We start from the raw sequence: 26,220 nt of genomic DNA on the forward strand, positions 1-26,220 counted from the left end.
CATAATTTTTTTGAAGTCGTCTAGAAAAACGTCCTCTTTCAGAAACGGTGACAAATTAAAAATCCGTCATTTGTACTTGCTCACTATAATAAAGTTATCATGACTTGTCACGTACAGTTTGGTAACACAAGCAGCCTGAAATAATGTAAAATGTATTTATCATGGCGTAAACATAAATTATATGTTATAAAACAAATTACAATATTTAGTGAACAATGAACAAAATTAGTGAAAAACAGTCTGGGTAGACTTCAGTATTGCCTTGTGCTGAATGTTCAACTTTTTGTCCCCATTCTTGTGTTTTAATTTACCAGTACTTAAAAATCAAGTACCAGCCTACAGCTACTATAAAATCTAACTGGAGTATATAGTTAGTGTGTAACCGGCAGCGTCCACCCTGGGAATCGAACCCAAGTCGCGATTGAGTATCCTGTTTATGAGGGGAAATCAGTTCACCTGAGCTAAAAATCTCGGTCACTATTGTGGCTTTTGAAGGATTGTTTTCCTTGACATGACCTGACCTTCTCTGCCTCCGAATGGCTCATCAATCCTCATGCTAAAAGTTAGCCAATCTAATCAGTGTAGGCAGTGGGTACCAGCCAATTAGAGGCAGAGGAGGGTAGGCCATGGCTGAACGGAGTGCATCAGGGTAGATTTAGAAGTATACTCCGTAGGGGTATAATTGTATTCAGTATATCCACGTATACTCTGGACTATAGGGGTGTGAATTGCCTTGTACCTGGCGATTCGATTCGTATCACGATTCATGGGTCACGATTCGATTCGATGCAGATTTAGAACAATACTAATCAGTGAACTTGTACATGCACACTGTAAGATTTGTATGAAAATGGATTTATCTGAAAATTCAGGTTGCAGTCTGTTTCATGTTTGAACAGCACTGAAATAAAATATCAGGCTTCATGTTTCATTAATATAAAATTCTTCCAAGCTTAATGTGTAAATCCTAACCCTAAATATGACGTTTTGTTGAATATTCTCATAAAAAAATTATGTTTAAAAATCGATTTGCTGCATATTGAATCCATTCGAGAATTGCGCACTGTAATATCGTGATATATTGCCGAATTGATTTTTTCTAACACCCCTACTGGACTACACCACCGTATGTTTGTAATTAGTTGAGTATTTATATGATATGTAAGAGAATAGTGACTACTAGTATCTGTACACATACTACACACATACAGCCAGCTAAGTTACAACAGCAGTGGATACCATACAGAGACGAAACAGGAAGTGCAGCTCATCACAAGGATATCGATCCATATCAACGTAAATGGCCATATCGACATTATCGATATTTGTATCGCTCTGTCTAACACAACTGCCAGGAAAGGAGGGCGTGAGTTAGTTGTTGAATGACGGCCCTACCGGCAGCTGTGCGTTGGTCGGAGTGTGGACGGGACAAGGCAGCCTGTGGAATATAGACACGTGAATTAGTCCGATTTTATTAAGAATAGTTTAACTTTGGTCAGCCTTCGTTGCGTTGTTGTGTGGGACAAAGTGGTGCCTCGGCCGAGACGAGGTGCTTGCAGGTTGGTGGTCCGGCGGGTTTTTGGTGAGCGAGGAAGCAAAAAGTAAACACGCGGTCTTTCTGTTAAGACTCTTTAAAAAAAATAAATCAGAAAACGTGACGGCGGCTATTACTTCTTGAACACGCACATATTGATGCGACTCGCGTGTCTTTATTGACGACGAGACCGTGAGCGGCGCATAGTGTGCTTGTCGGCGACTATGTTTTGAAAGAGAGCCAATCAAATCTGCTATTCAAATCCACGCTTATGTCAGTGACCTATATCTCATGTATGTGCGCCAAGAGCCCGCAGGCACCTCAACGCTAGACCAGACAGCATGGGGACGAACGGGGTAGACAGCCAGGCGCAGCCGTCTAGCGGTGTGACCGGGGCGGAGCAGTCGGCCGCGGGTCCGCCCGACGAGCAGGGCGATGCTGCTCAAGAGTCGGGGTGGAATAAGGATGAGCTTTCAGGGGAGAGCGAGCGTAAACTCCCCCAAGAGGACAGCACGGCGCAACTGATCGAGGCTGGATTCAAGCCGATCTCATCCCCGGCTTCCGAAACTGACACCGGTGAGAGACAAGGCGGAGGCTTCGCGCCGCCCGAAGGAGGTTTTGGCTGGCTGGTGGTTTTGGCAGCCACCTGGTGCAATGGGTCCATCTTCGGGATTCAGAACTCTTTTGGCATCCTGCATATGATGCTGGTGAGGGAGCATGCGGACCCCGAGGACAGGACGTCTCAGTTCAAAGTGGGTAAGTAGGACACACATACATTTATGCAGTGTACGTTAAATCACCAGTCTGACAGGAGAAGTGGGTCGCCCCGCACTTAAAGAGCGTCTGCAAATGAACACACAACAGGCCTATTAAATGACGCATGTCTGTGGATCATTTCATCAAGGCAAACACACCATGGGCCTCTCGTTTTGGCATTGTTGAAGGTTGATATTTATTTAAAAAATATTACCCCCGCAATATCCTTTGAACTCATCACCAGCTTCTATAAATCTCATCAACGTGTACTGAGAACAGCAGACTGATAGTGTTTTCTACTGAAAGCCTGCATGGAATAGAAGTAGGGACGAGGTGTGTCAGAAAAGATCCAGGTCTGGCGTCACCAATGATATACTACAAGTTTTCACGCTCCAAGTAACCCCCGTGGAGTCTAATGCACTTTCCCAGCCTCCTCTGCCATGATTTCACGCACTCCTGGAAGGATTCTTCTGGGATTTTTCACAGTTCTATCATCACGCCATCTTGATGTTGTAAGCATCTTCAAAATGAGTCCACTTGATGCCCCCTTGGGAAAGAGGTGGGGGATGAGTTATTTGGGCAAGCTGTTCCAGCACAACAATGTTCTTTTTGACATCTTCTCATGTAAATGAAACAAATGTCACAGGATCTCTTTGTAGATGGGCTGGTGGCTAGAACTTGTGGAGGACAGTGCTTCAGACTCTTCTCTTACTTTCTGCTGTTTGATAGGGCTGGGCAATTCTTTTGAAATCGAATTGTGATTTCAATTTTGGCTTCTCACAATCATCAAAACATATTTGAGGAAGAGCAATTGACGTGCCAAAACGGTTGTCTGGTTGTTGTTTTAAGTTAGATTTCAAACTTGAAACATGGTTGTTGAATAAATAAAGTTTAAAACTCAATGAACAATTTCAATATAAATCAAAAATAATAAAGGTTATAATTTTTTTCCATAATTGCCCAGCCTTTTCGTCGAGTTGTACTCGAAGATCCATGGTTCTCTCCAGCTTGTCTGGTCTCATCATCACACATTCTGGTCATTGCTTGAGAACCGGACACAGAGGATATGCTCATACAAGCGTGTGGGGGGAAAAAGAAGTTCAATGGCTGCTGAGAACTGAGCTCACGGTTACATACTCCAGGGTGATTATTGGGAATCTTTGAATGTCTCACGATTCGATTCTATTCTGATTTTTAGGTCTGCGATTCGATTCAGAATCGATTTTCGATTGGGAGCGATTTTTGATTGAAAATGATTTGATTGACAATGATTTTTGCTTCAATCTATAGATGTGCAAGGAATTGTAATGATCTACTCCAGTCTGACTCCCTAATGCTAATAAGCGCGCTACTCGCGGCACTTTTATCACTCAAAAGAACGGCTCCACATTGCAAAAAAAAACTACTTTTATTTGAATAACTTGATTGTGACTTTTTCCTTCTACTCTCTAATGTGGCTACAACTTAACAGTGTATTAGACCGCGTGGAACCACACTGCCCCTAATTGGCCAAATCAGGTATGACATAACCAGCGCTCCAAATAAAGGCACACACAAAGGCAAGACAGTATAAAATAATTTAAATAAAATCGATTTTGGGACATTTAAAATCGATTCTGAATTGTACTAAATGAGAATCGCGACTATGAAGAATAGATTTTTTTGGTACACCCCTAGTGATTATACTGAAGGGGGAAATTTGTTATTTGAGTTTGAAATATATCTTTTGTGGCACAGTCCTGGAACTTTTCTGCCATACCTCTTACATTGTCCAAAGAGGTAAAAATGTTAGTGTATAATAATAATTATTGCCCAAATGGATTCATAATTGCTTATTATAATTTATTTATTGTTTTTCTGACATTGCTGCTAGAAAGCACTATGCGGGAAAAGGTTTGGCAGGACGTGACTGCTTTGAACAGGAAATATGCTATAAAAGCTTGTGATAATTACATTTCCAGGAATTGATTTTAGTTGAGTTGAGTTCTTCATAAAACTTGCCTCCAGCGGAGCCACACTATTGTTTTCCCTTCTGTTTACCGACATGTTTCTGGTTTAAATAACAGGATATTGACAAATGTTTACCAAAGTTTCTCAGGGTCTCCCGCCTCCAGGAATCCCCTGATGCTTTCAAGGAATTTCTCTTTCAGTAAATTAAGTAAAAAAAAAAAAAAAAAAATACAAGACTCTTGAGGGCCTTCCCTTTGAATTAGTTCCAGACTGGATGCACAGTCACAAGTAAAGGTGAAGGTCAAGATGTGGGAAGGGATTAAGATTCTTAGGATGTGCCCTGGAACAATGTCGGCCGGCCGCCATCAGCATGAAAGCACTTACAAGTGGAGAAAGTCTTAAGATGGGGTGGCCGGGTCATGTGTCAGCAACTAGACGTCTTTCATGGCACCTTTCTTGCGTCCATAAGCCCCGAGACGCATGCGAGTGTATAAATTGATTCTGTCAAAACATAACTTTATTGTTCCTTTCTATTAAACCCAAGAAATTCCTCATAATCTGGGTAGGCAAACTGAGAAGTTGATTTCATCTCCCATTTCCAGAAATCTCCTTATATAATTCTTGGTTGGCCAGTATCCAATGTGAAAGGATTAAGTTCAATCCAAAGATTGTTAAAACAAGTCAGTATGAATCAAACAAGAGGACCAGCACTTAATTTACAAAAAAAAATAGAGGGAGAGAGAAGTTTTTCCATTGCTTAAGATCCGTTATGCGTGCTTATCTAAAGTCTCTTTCAGCACCATCTTTAGTGGATAACAGCTGTGGTTTGATAGTGAGTGGTCTATACCTGATGATTTTGTTTTTGCAATTTCTTCTGTGAATATTTTTGTTATGTTTTCTTTTGTACTGTTCTTTTTTTCCCGCATTACCATTTCATAAAATTACAGAGGGGCCGGTTGAAATGAAAACTAATCATTCTGGGATGCTGGTCAACCTCAGTTCCTTTTGGATAAAAAAAAATGGAATGGAAATGAGGGCAATGGAAATAAACCTGCATGGGGTAACTCTTGCCAATGCATTTATGCAGACTTTTTATTTTTTTTTTTGAAGTACGGTAGCCAGATGTTCCTTTAGTAGTAGTGGAATCGTTTTTTTTTTTTTCCTTCTCTTTTTGTTATTCTTTCTGGTAAATGTGTTGCAAAAAGCAAAACACCAGTAGAGGTGCTCGCTGGACTAAAGTCCTGTGAGGTATACTGAGGTCACATGCACCATGCTGACTTTTTGTGAGCGTTATCTTTTTGAATACGTGCTGGAAAAAAAAGACATGAAAAGCAGTCCTTGTGGCTCTGAACAGAGGTCTTGTTATGTTATTTGCTGCTGCTATCTCATTATGTGTTTTTTTAGAGGCATATCACTTTGAAAACGTTGGTTTATTTACAAATTGTACAATTCCAGGTTGTTGGAGTGAGGAGCGTCCTCTGTTAAATTGTTGGAGTTACGTTTTCAACAAAGAGCGGGTGGGCTGTTTATTACTTGTAGGTGGTCTGGTATTTCTCAGTAAATTGCACAATGGCATGCAAGAGGTTTCATTCCTATTGTGCCAACTCCTACAAAAGCCCTGCAATGCAATGTCAAGGTGTGTATTCAGCTGTACTCTGCTCTGTCAATCACCACATTGAAGAGAAAAACAAAAACAGTATGCTTTGAAACTCAGTGGGGACGTGTGAGGAGGGACCATCTTTTATGCGAGTTTTCTATGGTGGCTCCGGCTTCCTCACACGTTTTGAGCACAAGCATTTTTGGTTAACGAAACACTCTAAATCAGGGGTGGCCAAGTTCGGTCCTCGAGAGCCACTATCCAGCCTGTTTTCCATGTTTCTCTCCACTAACACACCTGATTCATGATCAGGATCGTTGTTAGGCTTCTGCAAAGCGTGCTGATGAGCTGATCATTAGAATCAGCTGCGCTGAAGGAGGAAGACATGGAAAACAGGCTGGATAGTGGCTCTCGAGGACCGAACTTGGCCACCCCTGCTCTAAATTGTCTAAATGTGAATGTTTGAACTTGATTGTCTATAGGAATTGCCGAGTATTGGTAGTCAAGGAGGCCGATAATCGATATTTGAAGCCGATATTAATTTTCAACAAAAAAAGGGAAAAAAATATTGGCGCCAAAATGATTTAAATACAAACGCCAATCTTGGCTTTGTTGTAACAATTTTTCAGATTTTTCAAAGTGTAGAAGTTGTTTTTTTGTTTTGTTTTTAATCATAGACAATATACTTCATTTAAATAAAAAATAAAAAATGTTCAGGGAGCTCTCAAGGTTATCAGTACATCTTAAAAAGTTAAATAGAAACTGGAAACACATTTCGAACAAAAACAAAAGAATCAGAAGGTTCCCAGGGTCAGCAGCATCTCTTATAAAGTTAAAAATGGTTTTGGCTTTACCTTTTAATTATCGGCCGTCAGATTTGGGAAAAAAAGGCCAATACCGATATTCGTCAAAATGCCCAATATCGGACTGGCCGATTATTGGTCTATCCCTAATAGTAATATGTGCCATGTGATTGACTGGCATCCAGTGCGGCATGTACCCTGCCTATCGTCCAAAGCCAGCGTGGATAAGCTCCAGCTCACCCGTGACCCTAATTAGGGCAAGCACTATGGAAAAAAGATACCGGTTTTAATGTGAGACCAAAGCGATGGTTTGAATGTGATTTCAAAAGTGCCCTTTCAAGTAGGGGAATTCACTAACTCAAGGAGTCTTAAAAGAAAAAAATGGTGTAAAAGATTCAATTCAGTCAGCATTGCTTAAACCGTTAATATTATTTCCAGAGTGACTGATGGTGTAATGCTACACTCGCCTTACTTGCAGACAAGCGTGGGTTCAGTTTCCACTCAGTGTCGGTGTGAAGGTGAGTGTGAACAGTTGTTCGTCTCTATACAGTATGCGCCCTCCGACTGACTGCTGACCAGTTCAGTGTGTAGTCCACCTTTCGCCAGTCGGCTGGGATGGGCTCAAGAACCCCACAACCATGGACAGGATAAGCAATGTTTAAAATGGATGGACGGATATTATTTCCATTTCTGAGGTTGCTATTGTTTAGCTGAACCTGCTAAAGCCAGTTCATGTGGTCTCTTTGGAATGTGCTTCTCTACCAAGTCTTTTGTGCTGTACCTCAGGCTGTAACTGTATTAATAAATGCATGACTATTATTCATGACAATTATTTTTGAGTGTGATGTAGAACTGGGTCCAAGTATGCATTCTGACATTGTGTGAGTGCCAGTGCAGGAATATATACTGTGGTGTGTTCGTCCTGGTTTTATGACACATGACAAGAAAATAGATGCAGAACCCATTATTAATTGATAGCTGAACTGCTAAAGTGGGAAAAAAAATTCTGACTTTGAACACTTCACAGGAACGGATTATGTTCAAACTCCGAGGAACCACTATATTGCTTTTTTTGTTGCGCAATATTACACCCAACCTTAGCCTCGTTTAAATTTGAGTGGTTTGCTCCAGAAAATTTCAGGAAGCAATGGCATGTGACATGTTACCGCAAAAATATATACATAAATGAACAAATGAATACAAAATCATGCCAATGATAAGTTCATACTTCTTCTAATTATTCTAATTCTCGTGAGAACGTTTAGAATTCTCATAAATCGGCATTTTAATTGCATAGTATGCAACACTATCTATAAACAAGAGCTTTTGTCTATGGAGCAAGTTTAGTTCTTCGGTGATCTGGCGTTTCCCTAGAATCTCTCTCTCTCTCTCTCTCTCTCTCTCGCTCTCGGTCACACATTTCATTCACACATTTCTTTCAGCTATACAGACTCTTTGTGGTATGCTCTATAATGGGTACAATCGATTCAGCCTATTCAGGGACAAATTGGAGTGAAAAGAGAGTGACAAGTGGGCTCGGGATAACATGCTTTGGAACGCTACACTTTAATATGATGGAACTGAAACCTGGAAAAGGTTGGCAGTATCAGGATGAATGTGCTTCCAGTGTAAAGCGCTCATGGGAGAAAGGTCCTAAATAAATGCATTTATCATTTGCCAGCAAAGGACACATAGTCATAACTACTTTATTTTTTATTTTTATAGAAATGTACAATTCTAGAGTAAAGCATCTTTTATTTCCGTTTGTTGAGGAGGATGCATCAAAGAGATATTTCCCCCACTGTGGCATCAATTAAAGTCTTCTTCTCCTTTTCTAGAGTCTCAACATGACCAGCTTCTGTTAAAAAGTCCAAACTGCTCACATGTTTTTTCTTTAGTTAAGCTTTTTTAAGGCTTAGTACATAGAGTACAGACTGTAAGTCATTTAAAGTGCTATGTGTACACGCACCTGTACACATTCTATGCAGCCTGCAGGCTAACAGTGCTTGAACCCAGTCACCTCCGAGTATGGAGGACTAATTAAATAGCTATTTGTTTGTTGCATAAACACCACTGAGAATTAACGTGCGGATGAATTAGAAGTAAAAAATATACTATGTTTCTGCGTAGTGGTATCATGGGTGTATACAATGGCACAGTATACTGTATTTGAGATTGTGTGACCTGCAGTATGCATGTGAGTGAGATGATTAGTCTCAGTCCTGGGGGAGAAGCGACGGGGGTTCTGTATTTAGAACAGCACTGCCTCCAGGTTCAGGTTGATGTCAGAGCGACTATATACCTTTGCTTCGCAGGTAACTACAGCCAGACAGTTGTTTGCATTTGAACACTGCCTCTGATTGGTCATTTGGACTGCTGTTTTTGTCACTGTATTGACATTGTAGCACGGACTGACTTTTTTTTTCTGATGTAACTAACCATCATTATTAAACATATTGTTTTTTTTTGGTGTGATTCCTGTTGTGTATGGTGTGCTTATGTATGTGTATATGTATGTTTTCTTAAATAGTAAATCACACCGAATGGAAGGAAACGCCTCACAAAATGTTTCATTTTGAAACACGTGCAATTAGAAAAGCATGTCCAGAGAAGTTATTAGAATAGCTAGAGTTTTATTTCGGGATAATCATTGGGCACCTACTGTATGTACTGACTGAGATTCTCATTTAACATGAGTTTGTAACTTTGTATGTCATTGGTTCATTCTGAAAACAGACACATAACCTATCTACATATTATCTCACTTGTTTATTTTGACTTACCCTCGCAAAAAAAAAAAAGATTGTTGTACAGGTTATAGTCACGTAAATGGTTGACAAAGGTTTTAAATGATTTAATTTGGCCTCTTTTTTTTTTTTTTTGCACAAGCATTTTTTTAAATATAACGTCAACCTAGATTTTGAACTGTGTTGTTTACAATTTTTAGATTTAATTACTGTGTCCCGTCATAACCAGTTTATAAACGTGAAACACTTTAAATTACAGCGACTTTCCTTCCATAAGAGATGAGTAGTGTAAACTTGATGTATACATTACATATGGACTACAACTCAAAATGATTTTTTGAAGACATTCCTAACTTTGATTCACTCACGTGATGTGAATTATATGACACAAGCCAGGCAACAGTTTTTTGGTAATATTAATATTAATATTAATTTATTCACATCTTTTTATTTCTCGCGTAGTTATTTCAATTGAAGAAGAGATATCCATCTATCCTCATTTTTACACAGCCCAACTCCTGTCACGCATGCTTTTATTCATTGCCTTAGTTTTCTTCAGGTAACGTCTACAACACATTGTCATTGATATAATACAGTCTGACATCATGTCTCTATTATCTCCGTAGCTTGGGTCGGGGCTCTCGCCATGGGGATGATTTTCTTCTGTTCACCGGTGGTCAGCATGTTCACGGACCACTTTGGCTGTCGGAAAACTGCCGTCAGTGGGGCCCTCCTGGCGTTCATCGGATTGCTCAGTACATCTTTTGCAAAGTAAGCTGTTATTGCTCCTTATAATCAGCCCAAGGTCATATGTTTAGCTGTTTGGCCAATGTGTGAAGAAGCTCATTTTATGTTGTTTGGGGTGAGGGGGTGGGGGGGGGGTGCACCCTGCTCTAAACCATCGAGACATGCCTGAGGGATCCATTCCAATCCTTGCAATTGAAACATATTAACTGCTGGTTATAATTTGAATACTTAATTTTCCACTATCTGTTTTTCACCGCATGACGATGCATGCTGGTATTTATAGGTCCCATGCAAAATGCCTCCGGCTCATGAGCAATGCAAAACAAGCACATACTGTTGACGCAGAACCTGTTTAAAATTGACTCCATTAGCATGATCGCTGTAAAAAACTATGTCGATAATGGGTCATATGCAGAGGTAAAATGCTGCATGTGCACGCATACATACACCCGGGAGACTTTTCAAAATGGTAAATGGAGTATATGGTACTTTTATCTATACCATATGGTTCTCAATGTAAATAAAACAGAATACAATGATTTGCTAACTTTTAAACTTCTATCTGGGAAAGTTGAGGGATGTAAAAAAAAAAAAAACCTGTTTGGAACAATTGGACAGTTAATTGTAAACAGGTGAGTGTCATGATTAGGTATAAAAGGAGCATCCTCTAAAGGCTTGGTTGTTCACCGCTGAGCAAATAGCCCAACAATTTAAGAACAATATGTCTCAAAGTACAATTGTAAGGAATATACGGTGCTTAATATCAAAAGATTCTGCGAATCTAGAGAAACCACTGCCTATAATGAGCAAGGCCGAAAATCAATATTTAATATTGAATTGTTGCAATTTTGAAATGTTTATGTGCTAATATGAGTGTTTAGCTCAAGCCAATCAGGAAACATTTTCGTCTTTTAAAATAATTTCAAACAAAAAATCAGTTGATGAAAACAACTGGTAGATTAGCGAATGAATATTTCTGTAATGCCATCCAATTTGTCTTTGTCTGTTTTTCTATTCTAGCTCCCTGAGCCTCCGCTATTTTACTTATGGCATACTATTTGGCTGTGGATCCTCCTTTGCTTTTCAACCCTCTTTGGTTATCCTTGGCCACTACTTTCGTCAGCGCCTGGGCTTCGCCAACGGCGTGGTGACGGCAGGCGCCAGCCTCTTCTCCATGGGTCTCCCGGTTTTGCTCAACAAAGTAGTGGAGCCGCTGGGACTCGGCAGAACCTTCCAGATCCTCAGCCTCTTCATGCTTGTGCAAGCCTTGCTGGCGCTAACATTCAAGCCATTGCTACCTGCTGGACCTTGCATGGGACCAATGGGCCCTGCTGAATCTCAAACCCAGGCAGGGGCGACTCCTCAGAGTGGGAACTGGTGGCATAAGGCAATGGCAGGGGTCCGAAAGTACTTCAACCTGCGAGTGTTTCACATCCTCACTTACCGTGTGTGGGCATTTGGAGTTGCTACAGCTGTACTGGGCTACTTTGTGCCTTATGTCCATCTGGTAAGAACATTATGCTCTTGTTCCATTGCATGCTATATATTTCAAAATCAGTTGTAAAAATAATTCAGTCTGTTCCTTACTGATTGCGTTTTTCGATGCCATGGATAATAAACCCATTTTCATGTTGTCAACTCATTCACTGCCATTGACGGCTATAGACGTCAAAAAATTCATTTGAACTATTTCTATTAGTTTAATTTTTTCCCCACTTTTGTTAGCAAGAGTATGAAAACCTAAAAATAGTTTTTATTGCACATTTAGAACAGATATGAAAAAAAGTCATGCAATTAATTACAATTAAAAGATGTTTTCACCTGATGCCCCTAATTTTTAATAATCTTTTTATTTTTATTTTTTATAGTTAACTAGTAAAGTCATGCGATTAATTACAATTAAAAATATTTATATCACTTGACCCCCCTAATCTTTTCTTCTTTAAAAAAGAAGAAGAAAAGATTATTAAAAATTAGGGGCATCAGGAGATTAAAATTTGTCAACGTAATTAATCGCGTGACTTCATTAGTTAACTCACAATTTTATATCTGTTCTAATTATAAAATAAAAATGTTTCTAGGTTTTCATACTCGTTAACAAAAGTGGGGGAAAAAATGTAACTAATAGAAATAGTTAAAAAAAAATTTTGACCTCTATAGCCGTCAATGGCAGTGAATGAGTTAAACACCATCTGCTAAGCAATGAATGTCATTTCATTATTTTTTTCCAGTATGGAATGTGACTGAGAATGAAGAAATTTTGACCTCTTTATCATATGAAATACTTGGGAAAACCACAGAATGCGGTGATTTTTGTAATCATGCGAGTTTAAATATTTAGTCTCTCAGCTCACGTGGGTCATATGGAGAATGGCAGCATTTATATCAGGGTTGCACTGTACGGAAAATCTTCATTTTCTTTTGGCCTCAGGGCCAGGATGTGTGCTGGGCACATACAAGTAGTTCGGCTCAGACCTGTTCCTGGCAGGAGGATTATTCTGCTGGCGTTTTGTGAGAATTCCTGTTATAACTTATCATCAGCTGTTAAAGTCACAAGCAAAGCGTAGTAATTAAATATCCAGATCACTTATTTCAATTTCTACTTCAATCTGCAAAAGGGAACTAAATATTGAGGATGCAGCACCACACAAAGCTGTGAAGTTGACACCCCTGTATCCAGATGTAAGATGTTCCCGCTCCGGCCTCCCTCGGTCAGACCTGTTGTTTCAGGCCCAGGCCCAGGTGTAAACACAGCCCCGGCCTTTGTAATGACTTGACCACTTCAGGAAACCTCTCCTGTATGTCCTGTGTCCTGAAACATGCCGATCCTATGGCCATTCATGCATAACAAACTGTTCAAAGCACAGCAAATAGTTTCCTAATGTTCAGGAAAGACATCAGAGGATGGTTTTGTGTTTTGGATCTGATTTGGGGGTTCGGGGGAGTGGCATGTAAATATTCGCATGTGTTCCTGCTGTGCTCTTTGAAAAGTTAACATTTGGGGTTTATGGCAGGAGATTTGACCAAGTGTACAATCCACTTTTCTTAGGTATAGACCAAAACATGTGAGGATGGTCCTGTGACATTGTTTCTAGTTGTCTGTAGCATCAACATGACTTCATCTGTCTTTGCATTTGTGTGACAGATGAATTTTGTCGAGGAGCAGTTCAAGGGCACCGAGAAGGAATGGGTGCTCCTTGTGTGTATCGGAGCGTCGTCAGGGGTGGGACGTCTCACTTTTGGCAAAGTTGGGGACCTCATTCCTGGGCTGAAGAAGATCTACATGCAGGTCAGGAAATGAATGACAGTGGAGCGTTTGAAGCCAGTGTCTTATGGTGTGTGAAACCATACAGCTTCTTAAAATCCAAATCTATATTTTTGCCATATTTTTATATACATTTTGCCATGTACTGTATTAAAATGCTACATGGTAGCTTTATGTGGGTGGACAACCAAGCTGAAGGTGGCAGCAGTGCTCAAGCAGAAGAGCGCATCTTTTTAGGGAGTTTGGACAGTCCACAAAATTGTAAGCATTTGGATCACATTGTGGTCATCTCTACAGCCATGTATTTTTAGTTTTGTCTTCATTTATTCATGTATATATATATATATATATATATATATATATATATATATATATATATATATATATATATATATATATATATATATATATATATATATGTATATGTATATATATATATATATATATGTATATGTATATATATATATATATATATATATATGTATATATATATATATATATATATATATATGCTCTTTTTCACAGCTTAATACTTTGTTAAGAGTAATCGAACACCGTGCGCCACATCTCTGACCAAGACCGGACAACAACATCAACATTTAATAGGTCACTTCAAATTAACTATTAACTTCCATTTGGAACTTCTTATTTAACTGAGCCCTTGGCAGACACATATTAGTACACTGAATCAAAGTTCATTCAGGATACGTTTGAATAGTTTGGCTGCAGATAAATCCTAATCTGCATGCACGCAGGAGTTCCATAATGAAAAACTGCTGGATATTATTTGGGTGGATTCAGTGCTAAGAGAGGAGAAAAGAGATGACAAAGTAGAATCGAGTACTTTTGAGGTGAACTGCAATGTGTTGCTTTTGTACTTGTAGTTTCAAATTAGAGCACTTTGTTCCTGTCTTCAAAATGTGCTTTTCTTATTGTTAGCGAGAGATGTTTTCAATTTGTGCTCACCTTAAATCGGAGGCCAAGGCATGTAAGGGAACATGTGACATCACAGCTAGTCTGTACCCTTACACAATCACTGCACTTAAACGAAAAATGAGACATTTTTGAAGGCACCATATTCAAACACAACCACGGCATCTTGATGCTTGATTCTTTTCAGATGCTGCATCTCTCCACTAACGCTTGCCAGCAGACAAGCAGGCATATTCATGCTAGTAATGCAACCATGCACCTGTGAAATTTTGTGACGTGAAGTTGAAACCAATATGTTCCAGGAAGCTGGTGGACCTTGGGAAGAAAAAAAAACTAGGAAAGATGGAAATATCGGTTTCAATGTGACTATAGTGGTGCCTTGAGATACAAGTGACCCAACTTAAATAGTTTATTCAAGATGCAAACAGTCATTCAGGAAGTGTTTGGTATGAATTCAATTCAACTCACTTCACAATAAGCAACAGTTGGGCAAATATTCAACAAGTCATCAAAAAAGGCTTCAAGATGTTTAATGCCACTTCAAGTTGATGTTTACTGTCAAACTAAAACTAAATGATTTTTATGCAGCAAAACATTTTTTTATGCTAAAAAACAAGAAAAACACCATTGGCTTGCTAATGGTAACACCAATCGCTATGGTTTTAGAAGCAATGGATGTATGAATAAAAATGGTAGCGTAACAGAACGATAATAAAGATATTTATAGGCATAAAATCTATTCTTCATCCCCTACCAGAGTGACATGTATTATATCATCTTGCTTAGTAGTATTACTAGAAATACTAGTATTCATCATTTGTGTCTACGTGACTATTATACTGCCTCCTGGTGGCCAATGTGGGCACACCAGAAGGAGCAACACAATGAATTGACATTGCAGCAATAAATCATGGTGCACAAACTGTTTAATTATTAACATTCTAAATTATGTTTTATTTTTGTTGTGTTATTTTGTAAATTACGATATTAGCGTGTGCTAATTTTCTCATTTAAAATATTACATAAACATTTTGTTTGCCTTTCTGAGGGGGGGGGGCTGGAACAGATTAATGGCATTTCCATTTGTTTCAAAGGGGTAAAGATGGTATGAGATACTGTTACATGTGTTTTGAGTTACAGGCATGACACCAATGTACTGTATATAAAACTAAAATAAACGCAACCCCTGAGGTGCAAGATGTCAAAGTGAATGAGAATGTTCGATGTTTTACAAGTACTTTTGTTGCACAGTATGGAATGCAGGTCAATAAACAGTTGTCGGCAAAACAAATACACATTTCATTTTGCCGATCATTTTCCATCACCCTGCCCTAAATACTAAATAAATAAAAACACAAAAAGCTGGTAAATACGCACACTTTGACATAAAAATAGCAACAATTTTTGTCTTGCAGTACAATATAAAAAAATATTTAAAATTAAAACATATAGAAATAAATGCACATGCTGATGTTAAAGTGGATCTCAAGTCTCCACCGTATACATTAAGACATACACTTCTGTACACGTGCATGTAACACATGTTTCTTCTGTCTTTTACAGGTGGCGTCCTTCATAGCGCTGGGACTCATGTCCATTCTGATCCCCCAGTGTTCTCTCTTTGAGGAACTTGTGGTGGTGTGTGTATTCCTGGGACTGTGTGACGGCTGCTTCCTCACCATGATGGCTCCCATTGCATTTGAGCTGGTTGGGCCCATGCAGGCCTCGCAGGCTATTGGATACCTGCTTGGCCTCATGTCTCTTCCGATGACTGCAGGCCCACCCATTGCAGGTGAAGGACTAGATTTTTAAAAAAAAAATATTTATTTTTTTTACCTTTTTTATTAGCGCTGTAAAACTGGAGGTTGTAATTCACAGAGAGCTGCAAGTTGATCCATATTAGCAAAGTGAAAGCGTGGGAAGATTCCGGCTTGCAGCCAACTGTCGGGCGTCTTGAAAATTTTTCTTCAGGCTTAAGAAGCGTACACATTAGGCTCACTGTCTTCAGATCCTTTTTCATCTCCCCAGACTCCTCCAAGCAAACATCCTATCTCTTTATTGTCATTAGAGCCGTCTAACAAGAGGACAGAGGACAAAGCATTTGTTAATTGGCTCAGGAATGCGCTTTCTTACAACTTCTTTCGACACTCACTCTTAATTTGATTTTAAACAGTAGCTGTGCATAACTTAAAACTATGGTTCTTAAACATTTTACATCAAGTACCACCAAAAAATATTTGGCACTCCAAGTGTCAACATAACGACCAACATTAAAATGCAGTAGTATAGTATTTAAGTGTTAAAAAAAGAAGCGGATGTTTTATTATTGTAAGAATTGCAAGACACTGTAGCATTACGCAGTTTGAATAGTAACATTACTGTCAAACAATGTATATTTCTAATATAAGGTAAGGCTCAGGTAGCAACTATCACGGCTTACCTGTTTTTTTTTTAGGCTTGGTCCTGTGACGTTTGCAAGTTGAGCCCTTAGGCACTGCTATATCATTTTCAGTTGATAGCAAGTGGCAAAATGGCCGCCCCTGAGATGGATAAAAATTTTAGATTTTGCAACTTCATTCATATTCCACAAGCAAAATATGAATCAGAATGTTGTGTTTAGACTAGTGCGGGCGCGACCCACCTACACTAAATGAAACAAACAGCAATGCATTAAACAAATGGGAAATTCTAGAGTTGGACCCCTTCCAATTGATAGAGGACCAATCTTATGCGAAACATTTGGTGTTTGTCTGTGGAAAAACATTTCCGCTCTCACTGATATCTGATCTTAGAGAGTGCCTGGCAAAAATATATTGTAATTCGTCCTAAAGGTGTTTTAAAGAAGTTAAGGGCAATTTCCTTCACACTATCATCCAACAACAAAGTGTTGCTGGACTTTCTTTTGCAAACTCATGCTGGAACAGCAAATGACTTTGGAAAAATAATTCTTCAATTGTGTCAACACTTTTGGCATCACTCTGTCCACAAGCACGTGAGCAACAGTTCCAGTTGAATGGGCAGCAACAGTCTGTGAATTTACAAACTGGTCCTTAGATATATCACATGCTGCATGGTTGAACTCATTGACCTCCGTATGCTGCTGTATGCTCAATGCATTTTTTTTTCTGTTCTCTGTGAACAGAGGAGGTGTTGACAGCTGAAGCACAGCTGTAAAACTTGCATGGTTGACCGTGGGAAGTTCGACTGGATATAGAATATTTGAATCATTTAAGGAATGTGATGTACATTGTAGACACAAAATCACATAAAAAACATTTGGTGTGTGTATATATACAGTATATATAAAAGATTTGTTTATACCATGGAAGACAAAAGCAAAAAGTATTGTTTTATTTAATCACACTTCTACATAAATCATAGTTTACTACCTAGTGCAGACTTAATGTTACAAATAATGAAGAATTGTTTCCATAAAAATAAGAAAATAAAGGAAGAAGAGTGTGTCATAAGAACCATTAAATAAGTCTTTATGGAGTACTTTAAGATGGTTTTGGTCATTTATTTTCATTTCATACATGACCCATTTACAGAATTTTTTTAAATGTAAAGGTTCCAGCTGCATCACGACATGTTTTAAGCTTTAGTCGGAGCTGCGATTTTTTTTTTTTAAGCTTTAAAAGTATTTAATGGCAGTATTTGTAAACTTGGATTGTTTTAATCTATTGCATGATGTGGTGGGCTGTGCATTTGGCAGCTGGGCCTTCAGTAGGGATTTGCACTTGCCTGACTTAATCCACCTCTTAATTGAACCAATATCACATCGCAATTATAGAAACCATCAATCTACTATATAATACAAAAACGCAAAACAGCAGCACACAAGGGTGCCACATACTTTTACTGGACCAGTTCTGAATTACTATCTAGTAACATAATATACAGTATTATCATATTCACCAAGGATGCTGCTTATTAAATATATCAATGTGTGCCCATTGCTCCAGATGTGTTTTATTAGTCACACCTGGCTGTAACGAGTTTTGCTCTGTCAAACCAATCAGAGGATGGAAAAATGCTGATGTTATTAGGGCCTGTGAGGAGAATTTGAAATCTAATTGGTTAAGGAAACATTATCCTTGCTAATACAGTGGGCCCTCTTATACCTCCTATGTATTGGCATATTTGTGTGGTTTATTCATTTATTTATTTTTACATTTTTAATATTTCCGAATTTCCCCCTCCCATCTTTTGAAGTATTATTTGGGATTAGGTGTGTTAGAGTTTATGTCACCAGGAATTCCTTAATTCATAACAATAAGACACTCAATTCTTTCTCCACTTCACAGGTCTGCTCCACGACTACTTTGGGGACTACTTGGTCGCCTTCTCTGTAGCGGGTGTGCCCCCCATGGTCGGAGGGGTGGTGCTGTTCTTTGTACCCCTGATACACCGCCGACTGCAGCGTGGCAGCGCACCAGAAGAGACCACCACTCACATGTTAGCCAGTGACCAACCGACACCAAAGAGCTGCTCCAATGGAGACATGCTGCCTGGCTACACTGACGCTGAGACGCATATCTGAATTTGAATGGTAACTATAGTACTTTTATACACGACAGGTACAAATTGTTACCCATTTGTTCTCTCTAAGGACAATTTCTCATCCTTAGATTGCACTTCTCCTGATCGGATTGGCGGGACTGTCCTGTTGCCTGACCTTTGATTTCACCTCCCACTTGACTTGTTTGGTGCTTCATCGTTAAGAGAAACTGAGTGTGATCAAGTTTGAAGCCAAAGTGGGGGTGATAAGAAGCCTCACCCACTACACAAGTTTAGGAAGTGAAGCAAAACATATTCTAAGAATTGCAGCAAAATATCCTCCAAGAGGAATGAAATGAAGAGATTTTTTTTTATAATAATTGGGGTTTATCTCAAAACTTTAATTAATATTTTGCTTTGATTTGGAAGCCCAAATAGAATATTTTTTAAAGATATGAATGTTAACAGGATACAGTGGACCCCACAAATTCATGGTTTGGCACATGAGGACTCACCTCTTTCGTTTGGTACCCCCCCAATTTTGTGATAAAAAAAAAAAAATATATATATATATATATTATTAAACAAAGTAATTTGGGGGGGGGGGGCATCCCCCTGGCAGTATACCCAGGTTTATTCAATCTTTTGGGAGTTTTGATTAATCTAATAATGATGGGCACAATTGGGATCAGTCACTATTCTCCCTGAATAGCGGGCATCCATTGTGCTTCTTCGCTTTTAAAAGCACATTATTTTACAGTGTACTTACTTATCAGTAAGTGCGATTTTCCCATTCCCTTTAGAATGATGAATACTTTCTATGGTATATTTCAACTCCTGACAGCATTAATAAGTTGAATTACAACACAAAAAGGAAACAGATGTTTTTTTTTTTTGTTTTTTTTTAGTGGGCATGATGGACACAAGCAACCTCTGCGGTTGAACTGACGTCAGTCATGACGTAAAAAGGCAGTTTTTGAATTCTCTAATAACAACAGGCAGTTATACTCTTATATTTACAGGGAGTGCTCCATCCACCTCAGCTGATGATTACAGCTTTTACTGTCTCTTCATATTCTTCTCCGTTTTTCCACTGAGACAACTCCCAGGTAAATGTACTGTATTATGTTGCTAATGTCACGAGAGGGAAAAACACAATCAGCCTCACCTCACCGGAAAATATACTTGCAGCATTAACTACTTTACCAGCCGGGTTCATTGGAGACAGAAGTGCAACTGAGGAAGCTTTTCATACGCAAGCACAAGGGAAATGCTCTTCATATTGCATTTATTAATGATGGAGGCTTGACAGATAACACAAAGCTTGGTCATAATGCTTCAGGTCTTTTACATTTCTGTGATTTTGGTGAGAAGAGTTCTAAATAATGCCATATAATCTGTGGCTTTCACCAGTGAATACTTGTTTTTTTCCCCCTGTAGTTTTACACTGTATATTATATTAAGGTAGGGTCATCTTAACGACTTCAGGTGGAGCCCCCCCCACACACACACACACATTTAAAAAGGCATTTTAACAGCCTCTTGGAACGTTCCCCTTGTGGGGAGAAATTCTTCTTTCTTTCTTCGTTCTAACATTCTCTTCAACAGTGAACTTGAACTGGGTCATCTGACTAGAAGCAAAAATGTAATCTTCTTTCTTTTGTCTTATTCACTAATCCTCTCATTCCTGCTTTTATCCATGTTATTCCTAGGCCACATGAGCCTTTACGTGAATTATGGCCACCATCTCCGGTATAAAATGGAACAGACTTTTTGTTTACATGGTAACTGCTTGCGTGAGTCCACTTTCTATGAGATTTCCAGATTTAAACAATGTGGGAACGCAGCTAGTACGCAGTACTTGTCGCAGTTTAATAGAAAACATTTCAATCCCACTTCCAACTAATGTAGCGGGGTAGTAAAATGACATAAAAAAGTGGCCAGCCTACCTCGTCCCTGTTTAGGCGTGGACCTGCACCGATACACTCACTCTTCGTCCAGGGGTGCATGTTCAAGTCGTTGTGCTATGTCGCCTTATGTTCAACTTCTTCTGGCTGTTAGTACAACAAAGATGTGCAAGACATTTTTAAATATGGTGGCACTGGTTTATGATCATTTCGAAAAGGAAATTAAAACAGAAAATTAAAATAAACCGCTCCGGGAAACGAAAGCCGTAACAAATACTACTTTTGGTGTCTTTACAGGAAGTCGCTCCCATAATTGTTTCTACATAAGAACCCTCAGGAATAGAGTGGATAACCTTTTCTTTGACATTTTTTCTGTGTGTGTAGATTATTGTTTTCACAAAGATAATTTCTTATGATCCCTAAGAGGTAAAGGAGACACGAATGCTGACCCTGAGATTATTGAATAGGGCCATGGATGGATTCAGATAGTGTTACATTTGTTTTCTAACTAAATAATGAAACAATCAAGCTAGTTCTAGCTAGCCACATAAGCTAACGCACCTCTAAATCAAACAACCAAAGTTGTTTACCATTGTAATCCAATTTTAATTCATGTTGAATAATTTGCTTAATACTACTACTCAAACATTCACAAATTATATATTTTTATTAAAAGGGCTGCATGCTGAAGTGAGATTTACATTCACTGGCATGTGCTATAACAGGTGGTCTCAATCATCTAGCGGACAAAAATATGCGTTTAAGCATAAAAACATAGGCTGCTAGATTGACTGAGTAGTGTTACTTTATTTTCACATTCAATTTGACAGAACATTTATTGGGTAAATTCAAAAGTACAGGCTGCATGAGTTTTCCTTGCACCTGCCATATGTTACACGCTAGTAGTAGCTAGCCATAGAAGCTAGCTAGTCCTCAAAGCAAAACAAAGTAAACAGGTTCTACTGTAGGCTATATCCCCTTAATCAGCCATCGACTAATGTGTGATTTTGCCATCATTATTTTCTTATTAACAAATAAAATATTTGTAGAAGACTACTGTTAGATAGTCTACTGATGTCTAATATAATGAACAGAACTGTAAGCGGGAAAGTCTATGCACAGGTTGTGAATGTATGGTAATTTTCATTTAATTTTTAGGATTGTTGCTGTGAATTGTATTTTTATTGTGTTGCAGTATTGTTTTAATCTGTTATTTTCTGATTTACTATTATTATTTGGACAGTGGAGCAAGTACTTACATGTGAGACATTTGACTCACAGCAGTAACCTCAATTACAAGAAATCTACCTTTTCAGCTCAGGTTCACTTCATACTAATTCATGTACTGTACAAACTGTACTTCATTCATCAAAACTTAGCCTTCTCTTTCTCAGACAAGGCTAAAAATACATACAGTATAATAATCATTGTTGTTTGACTAGTTGTCATTTTCATTTTTATTTTATTTAGTTTTTCTTTACGGTTCACATTGTACTTTACAGTTCACGTTGAAAGCTGCAACATGTGCTACATGTAGGCTACAGTGGGACCACCAAAGTTGAATGTGCCGAAAGTGGAACGGTTTGGATTTCAACCCAAAATATTCCTCGAAAGTCAGGCCAAACTCGGTTCAAATCATTACAAGACGTCAGCAAATCCCTTGAGTGATATCAGTGACGGAAAGTGTGATGATGATCACAGAACTGGACAGGTTGGGCTGCTCTGTGCATTATGAGCAATATAATTACGGCAAGGATTTCCAGCATATGTGTCAGTATCGCTGTGTGCACACTTTCCTATTCCCTCTCATCACATTATTATATCTGTCTGTTAGGGCCCTTTAAAGTGTATGCAGTATTACTTAATACAGTGGTGCCCTGAGATACAAATTGAATTCATTCTATGTCCACGCTCATAATTGGAAACGTTAGTACAGTATTTCACGACAACGATATGAATGAATCCTCTGAAAAAATCCAACAAACATTATTGTATTGTGCTTTTATTAAGACAAATAGTGCTCTATAATATTGTGCGGCCTCATATAAACATACTGTACAATAATTTGAACAATACTTTTTTTCTTCTTCTTCTTTTGCTTCAAATCAGTGGACACTGTGCTGCACCTTTGGGTGCCATGGCCACCTAGAGGCAGTATAAAACAGACATTCGGATGCATGGTGCAAGGACAGTTCTCTGCAGGTGATAAAGAATATACCTATATAATAAATATTGTTCAAATATGTGTTGCTTATAGAAGTGATTCCCAACCAGCGTGCCATGAGAAATTATCCAGTGTTACTTATTTAGATGAAAAATTTATGTTAATCTATGTCAGCAATGTATAGTAACCGATTAAATGGTCTTGCACTAGATGGCGCAAGATACAGTACATAATTCTTTGACTGGCAGACGTTTTCAGAAACGGGTTGTCCCCAGTGCCAGCCGATTTAAGCATTTTGACTGATCTTTCAAGGTCCACAGAAAATGTTGTGTTTGGACTATGGAAACACACATACGACCAAATGAAAGATTGGACTCTCATCTTTCGTCAGAAAAAAAAGTTTGTTTCTACCTTATTCCGTTCTTCAGTAATCAACAATAGAAAATGGTTAGTTTCACCTCTGTTTTGAAACAAACGCCTTTTAACGTCTTTGGCACTCCTCCATAGGATTTTACTAAACGTTATTTAACGTTTTTGGCAGTCAAAGAGTTAATTAACCTGCGTATCCAGATTCACTTTTTGTGACATTTCACTACTTAAAAGTATGACTTGACTCAATGAAAGTTAAGAAATACTGGCTTAAAAGCTAATACAGTGACACTGACGTCTAACATCTGTTAGCCCATCTATGGCGTTTTGCATTGTGTGTTAGCATTAAGCTAAACAGTGGTTGTTTTGAATGCATGCGAAATCCTTTGTTTCATGTTTAGTTTGGCAGGTGGGTGAGGGTGAAAATAATCAGCTCGAAGCCTCTTTTTTAAAGAATTGTTCACTATTTGCCACAATTCTGCTTGTTGTGGAGTTCAAAAACTCGTAAATTGGGTCATTCATATCTCAAGGCACACTGTATTAGTTATACACTATTTAGGGCTTCAGAGGCGACCCCTGTGAGGTTCCTATTGTTTTTGCAGAATTTTTTTATGTTTTTTTTTTTTTATGTTGAACTTTTCCTACTTGTATGACGGATAGCAATGTTAAAATGTTACTTGTGTTATAACGGATTTGGCCTGATTTTCAAACAGCTACGCAGAACAGATGGTTGAGGTTCTTTGGAGGTTCCACTGTGCCAAAAAAATATTGTCATATTAGATGAAAGTAAGGAAGAAAAGTGAGGAAACGGAATGAAATGAAGAATGATGAATAATTTTGTTTAGTTTTTTTTGCTCGGGATCTATTGTGAGTCATTTATTGTCTCAGCCTCATGGTCCACATCTGTGACTGCTTCACTTACTAAATCAATGTCAAACTAAATTTGTTATCTTTAGCCACAGCTGTTACCCATTGTATGTGTTTAATAGTTTATTTGGAACCCTACTGTTACTTTAATTTAAATTGGACATTTTTGTTGTCCATTTCTGAAAGTCATTCACACAAAAAAATGTCCTTATCTGTTGGTGCAGGTCAGGTGCATTCATCATAGCAGGCTGCTCATAGAAGGACAAGCTTTTTGTTAAACTTGTCCTGCAAATGAATAAATTAAGACGAACTAAGCTTTCAGTCTATTTTGAGCTAGATTTCATTTAACTGTTGCTGACATTCACTCTGCAGTAGTCCCAGTCACTCTCACCTCATTTGAGTCATGGAACTAAAAAAATAAAAAAGAGAGAGAACTAGTTGCCGTTGAAACCTTTGTTATTGTTCTCTTAAAATGTGCCATTTTTTTTGTCTAATCTACTGACCTCAATCTTTTGCCTACTGTTGTACTGTTTGTTTGTGAACTATACCAACAATCTGTCAAGCAGAAGCTTGAAGTCTACATGTTATTCATGAAACTGAGCCATGATTTTTGCAAAAATCGACACAATAACACCTCATTCGCACTTGCCATAGTGTGATTCCAGCAACAATACACTACACACTACAAATTTTTTTGGGTGAATGCCCCTCCCCCTAAAGCAACCGTGTAATTGATGCTTATTTGTCATGCTAATGACAGCAACTGTTCCTTTCACTGTATTGGTGAGCTTTTCTCTGTGTCCTCTGTCTTTACTTGTTGACACAAGCGTGGCTGTGTGATGACCTCCAGAGAGGTTGCTATAGTAAACCATGATTGCCTCTCTCTTTACAGCTGTTTGCTTATCTCCTCGCTTTGCAGGCACCTTTTTATATGACCTTAAAAAATATATAGAGCCAGTCGGCTAAATGTTACTAAAACTGAAATTAATTCATCAAGCTGCTAGAAATTCAGTTTTTTTTTGTGTCAAGGTAATCTGTGTTAAAAGGCTTTTTTTTCCCTATTAAAACATTAAAGACCTAAATGAACAGAATTGTTGTCATTGTTTTTTCTTTCGAAGTTGCTCCTCGACTTGAGAATGTGCTGCATATCTCGAGGTACTTCAGACATGTATTCAGGTCAGGGTGATTAACCCCAGACCCCCTTTGAGTGCACAAAGACATACTGTGTCAGTTGGAAAGCAAAATACAATACACCACTGTGTAAGGCCCCAAATGTGTCCTCTAACATGTGACATACTGTACTTTTCGTCACCACAGCAACATGGCTCAGCTCAGTGAGGCATCCAGTCCTCAGTGATGCTCACTCGTTATGCATCAAAGAATCGGATCTAATTAGAACTGCTTATAGATAGTACTGTAAGTCATTTATTAATCACAAGACCATAGGTCAAGTTGAAATGATTTATAGTGCATATGTCGTGTTGTTCCTATTAATCGTTATAAAACAGTGACAGCCACTTTAAAACACTGCTAATTTACAGATGTTAAGACAAATCGCGTTGGGCTATATTACATTTTTCATTGTATACAATATTGTTAGTAGAGACTGCACAGTTATTGTACAAAAGTCCATGTCTAACACTGCATGTAACGCTGCACTTGTCCAATAGAGGGCGTCCTCCACCCTTACATTCTGGACTGTCAAACTCTTAAGGACTCAAACTGATGCTCTGGCAATATTTTAAAATGGATTCATTCATTGTACAAATGACAATCCTAATAACGCCAATCCTCAAAAACACTATATAAAACTTTTTTTCCAAGTAATCACCCAAGCATGACTGGGTAAGCAACCACACAGTACTTTCAGTTCATATAGCCTACAGTACATGCAACAAGACTGCAACAATATAAACATGTAAGACATTTCCATGTGCATTATTAAAGTAATATATGTAAGATTTACTCCACATAACACACTAAAAAAGTAAAACAGTAGGAAAAATGTTCCAATTTTTTTTAAATCGTTTAGCGACCACGAAGCCTATTACAACAGGAAATATTGTAAGGAAGCCACAAGG

The 26,220-nt window shown here is 38.5% G+C and overlaps 1 protein-coding gene across 2 annotated transcripts; it reads left to right on the plus strand.

Moving 5' to 3' along the window:
- The first annotated feature begins 1,390 nt into the window (after positions 1 to 1,390).
- slc16a2 (solute carrier family 16 member 2) lies at positions 1,391 to 25,230 on the plus strand. Of its 2 annotated transcripts, XM_077577851.1 has the most exons (8): positions 1,391 to 1,559; positions 1,842 to 2,290; positions 10,014 to 10,158; positions 11,155 to 11,641; positions 13,280 to 13,423; positions 15,896 to 16,124; positions 18,640 to 18,884; positions 18,964 to 25,230. In XM_077577851.1, exons 2-7 carry the CDS (start codon positions 1,876 to 1,878, stop codon positions 18,873 to 18,875), a joined length of 1,656 nt encoding a protein of 551 aa, XP_077433977.1. In that variant the 5' UTR covers positions 1,391 to 1,559; positions 1,842 to 1,875; the 3' UTR covers positions 18,876 to 18,884; positions 18,964 to 25,230. The 2 variants fall into 2 exon arrangements, with proteins under 2 accessions (XP_077433977.1, XP_077433976.1); XM_077577850.1 differs by having other exon boundaries at positions 1,391 to 2,290.
- Positions 25,231 to 26,220: the final 990 nt, after the last annotated feature.

Source organism: Vanacampus margaritifer, chromosome 10 (assembly GCF_051991255.1).
Source record: "Vanacampus margaritifer isolate UIUO_Vmar chromosome 10, RoL_Vmar_1.0, whole genome shotgun sequence".
Classification (NCBI taxonomy): Eukaryota; Metazoa; Chordata; class Actinopteri; order Syngnathiformes; family Syngnathidae; genus Vanacampus; species Vanacampus margaritifer.

Bases quoted from the DNA above. Each gene is read 5' to 3' on its own strand.
- slc16a2 (XM_077577850.1), top strand. From the start codon at position 1,876: ATGGGGACGAACGGGGTAGACAGCCAGGCGCAGCCGTCTAGCGGTGTG. The intron at 2,291-10,013 runs GTAAGTAGGACA...TTATCTCCGTAG, and splicing joins GACGTCTCAGTTCAAAGTGG to CTTGGGTCGGGGCTCTCGCC. The intron at 10,159-11,154 runs GTAAGCTGTTAT...TTTCTATTCTAG, and splicing joins CTCAGTACATCTTTTGCAAA to CTCCCTGAGCCTCCGCTATT.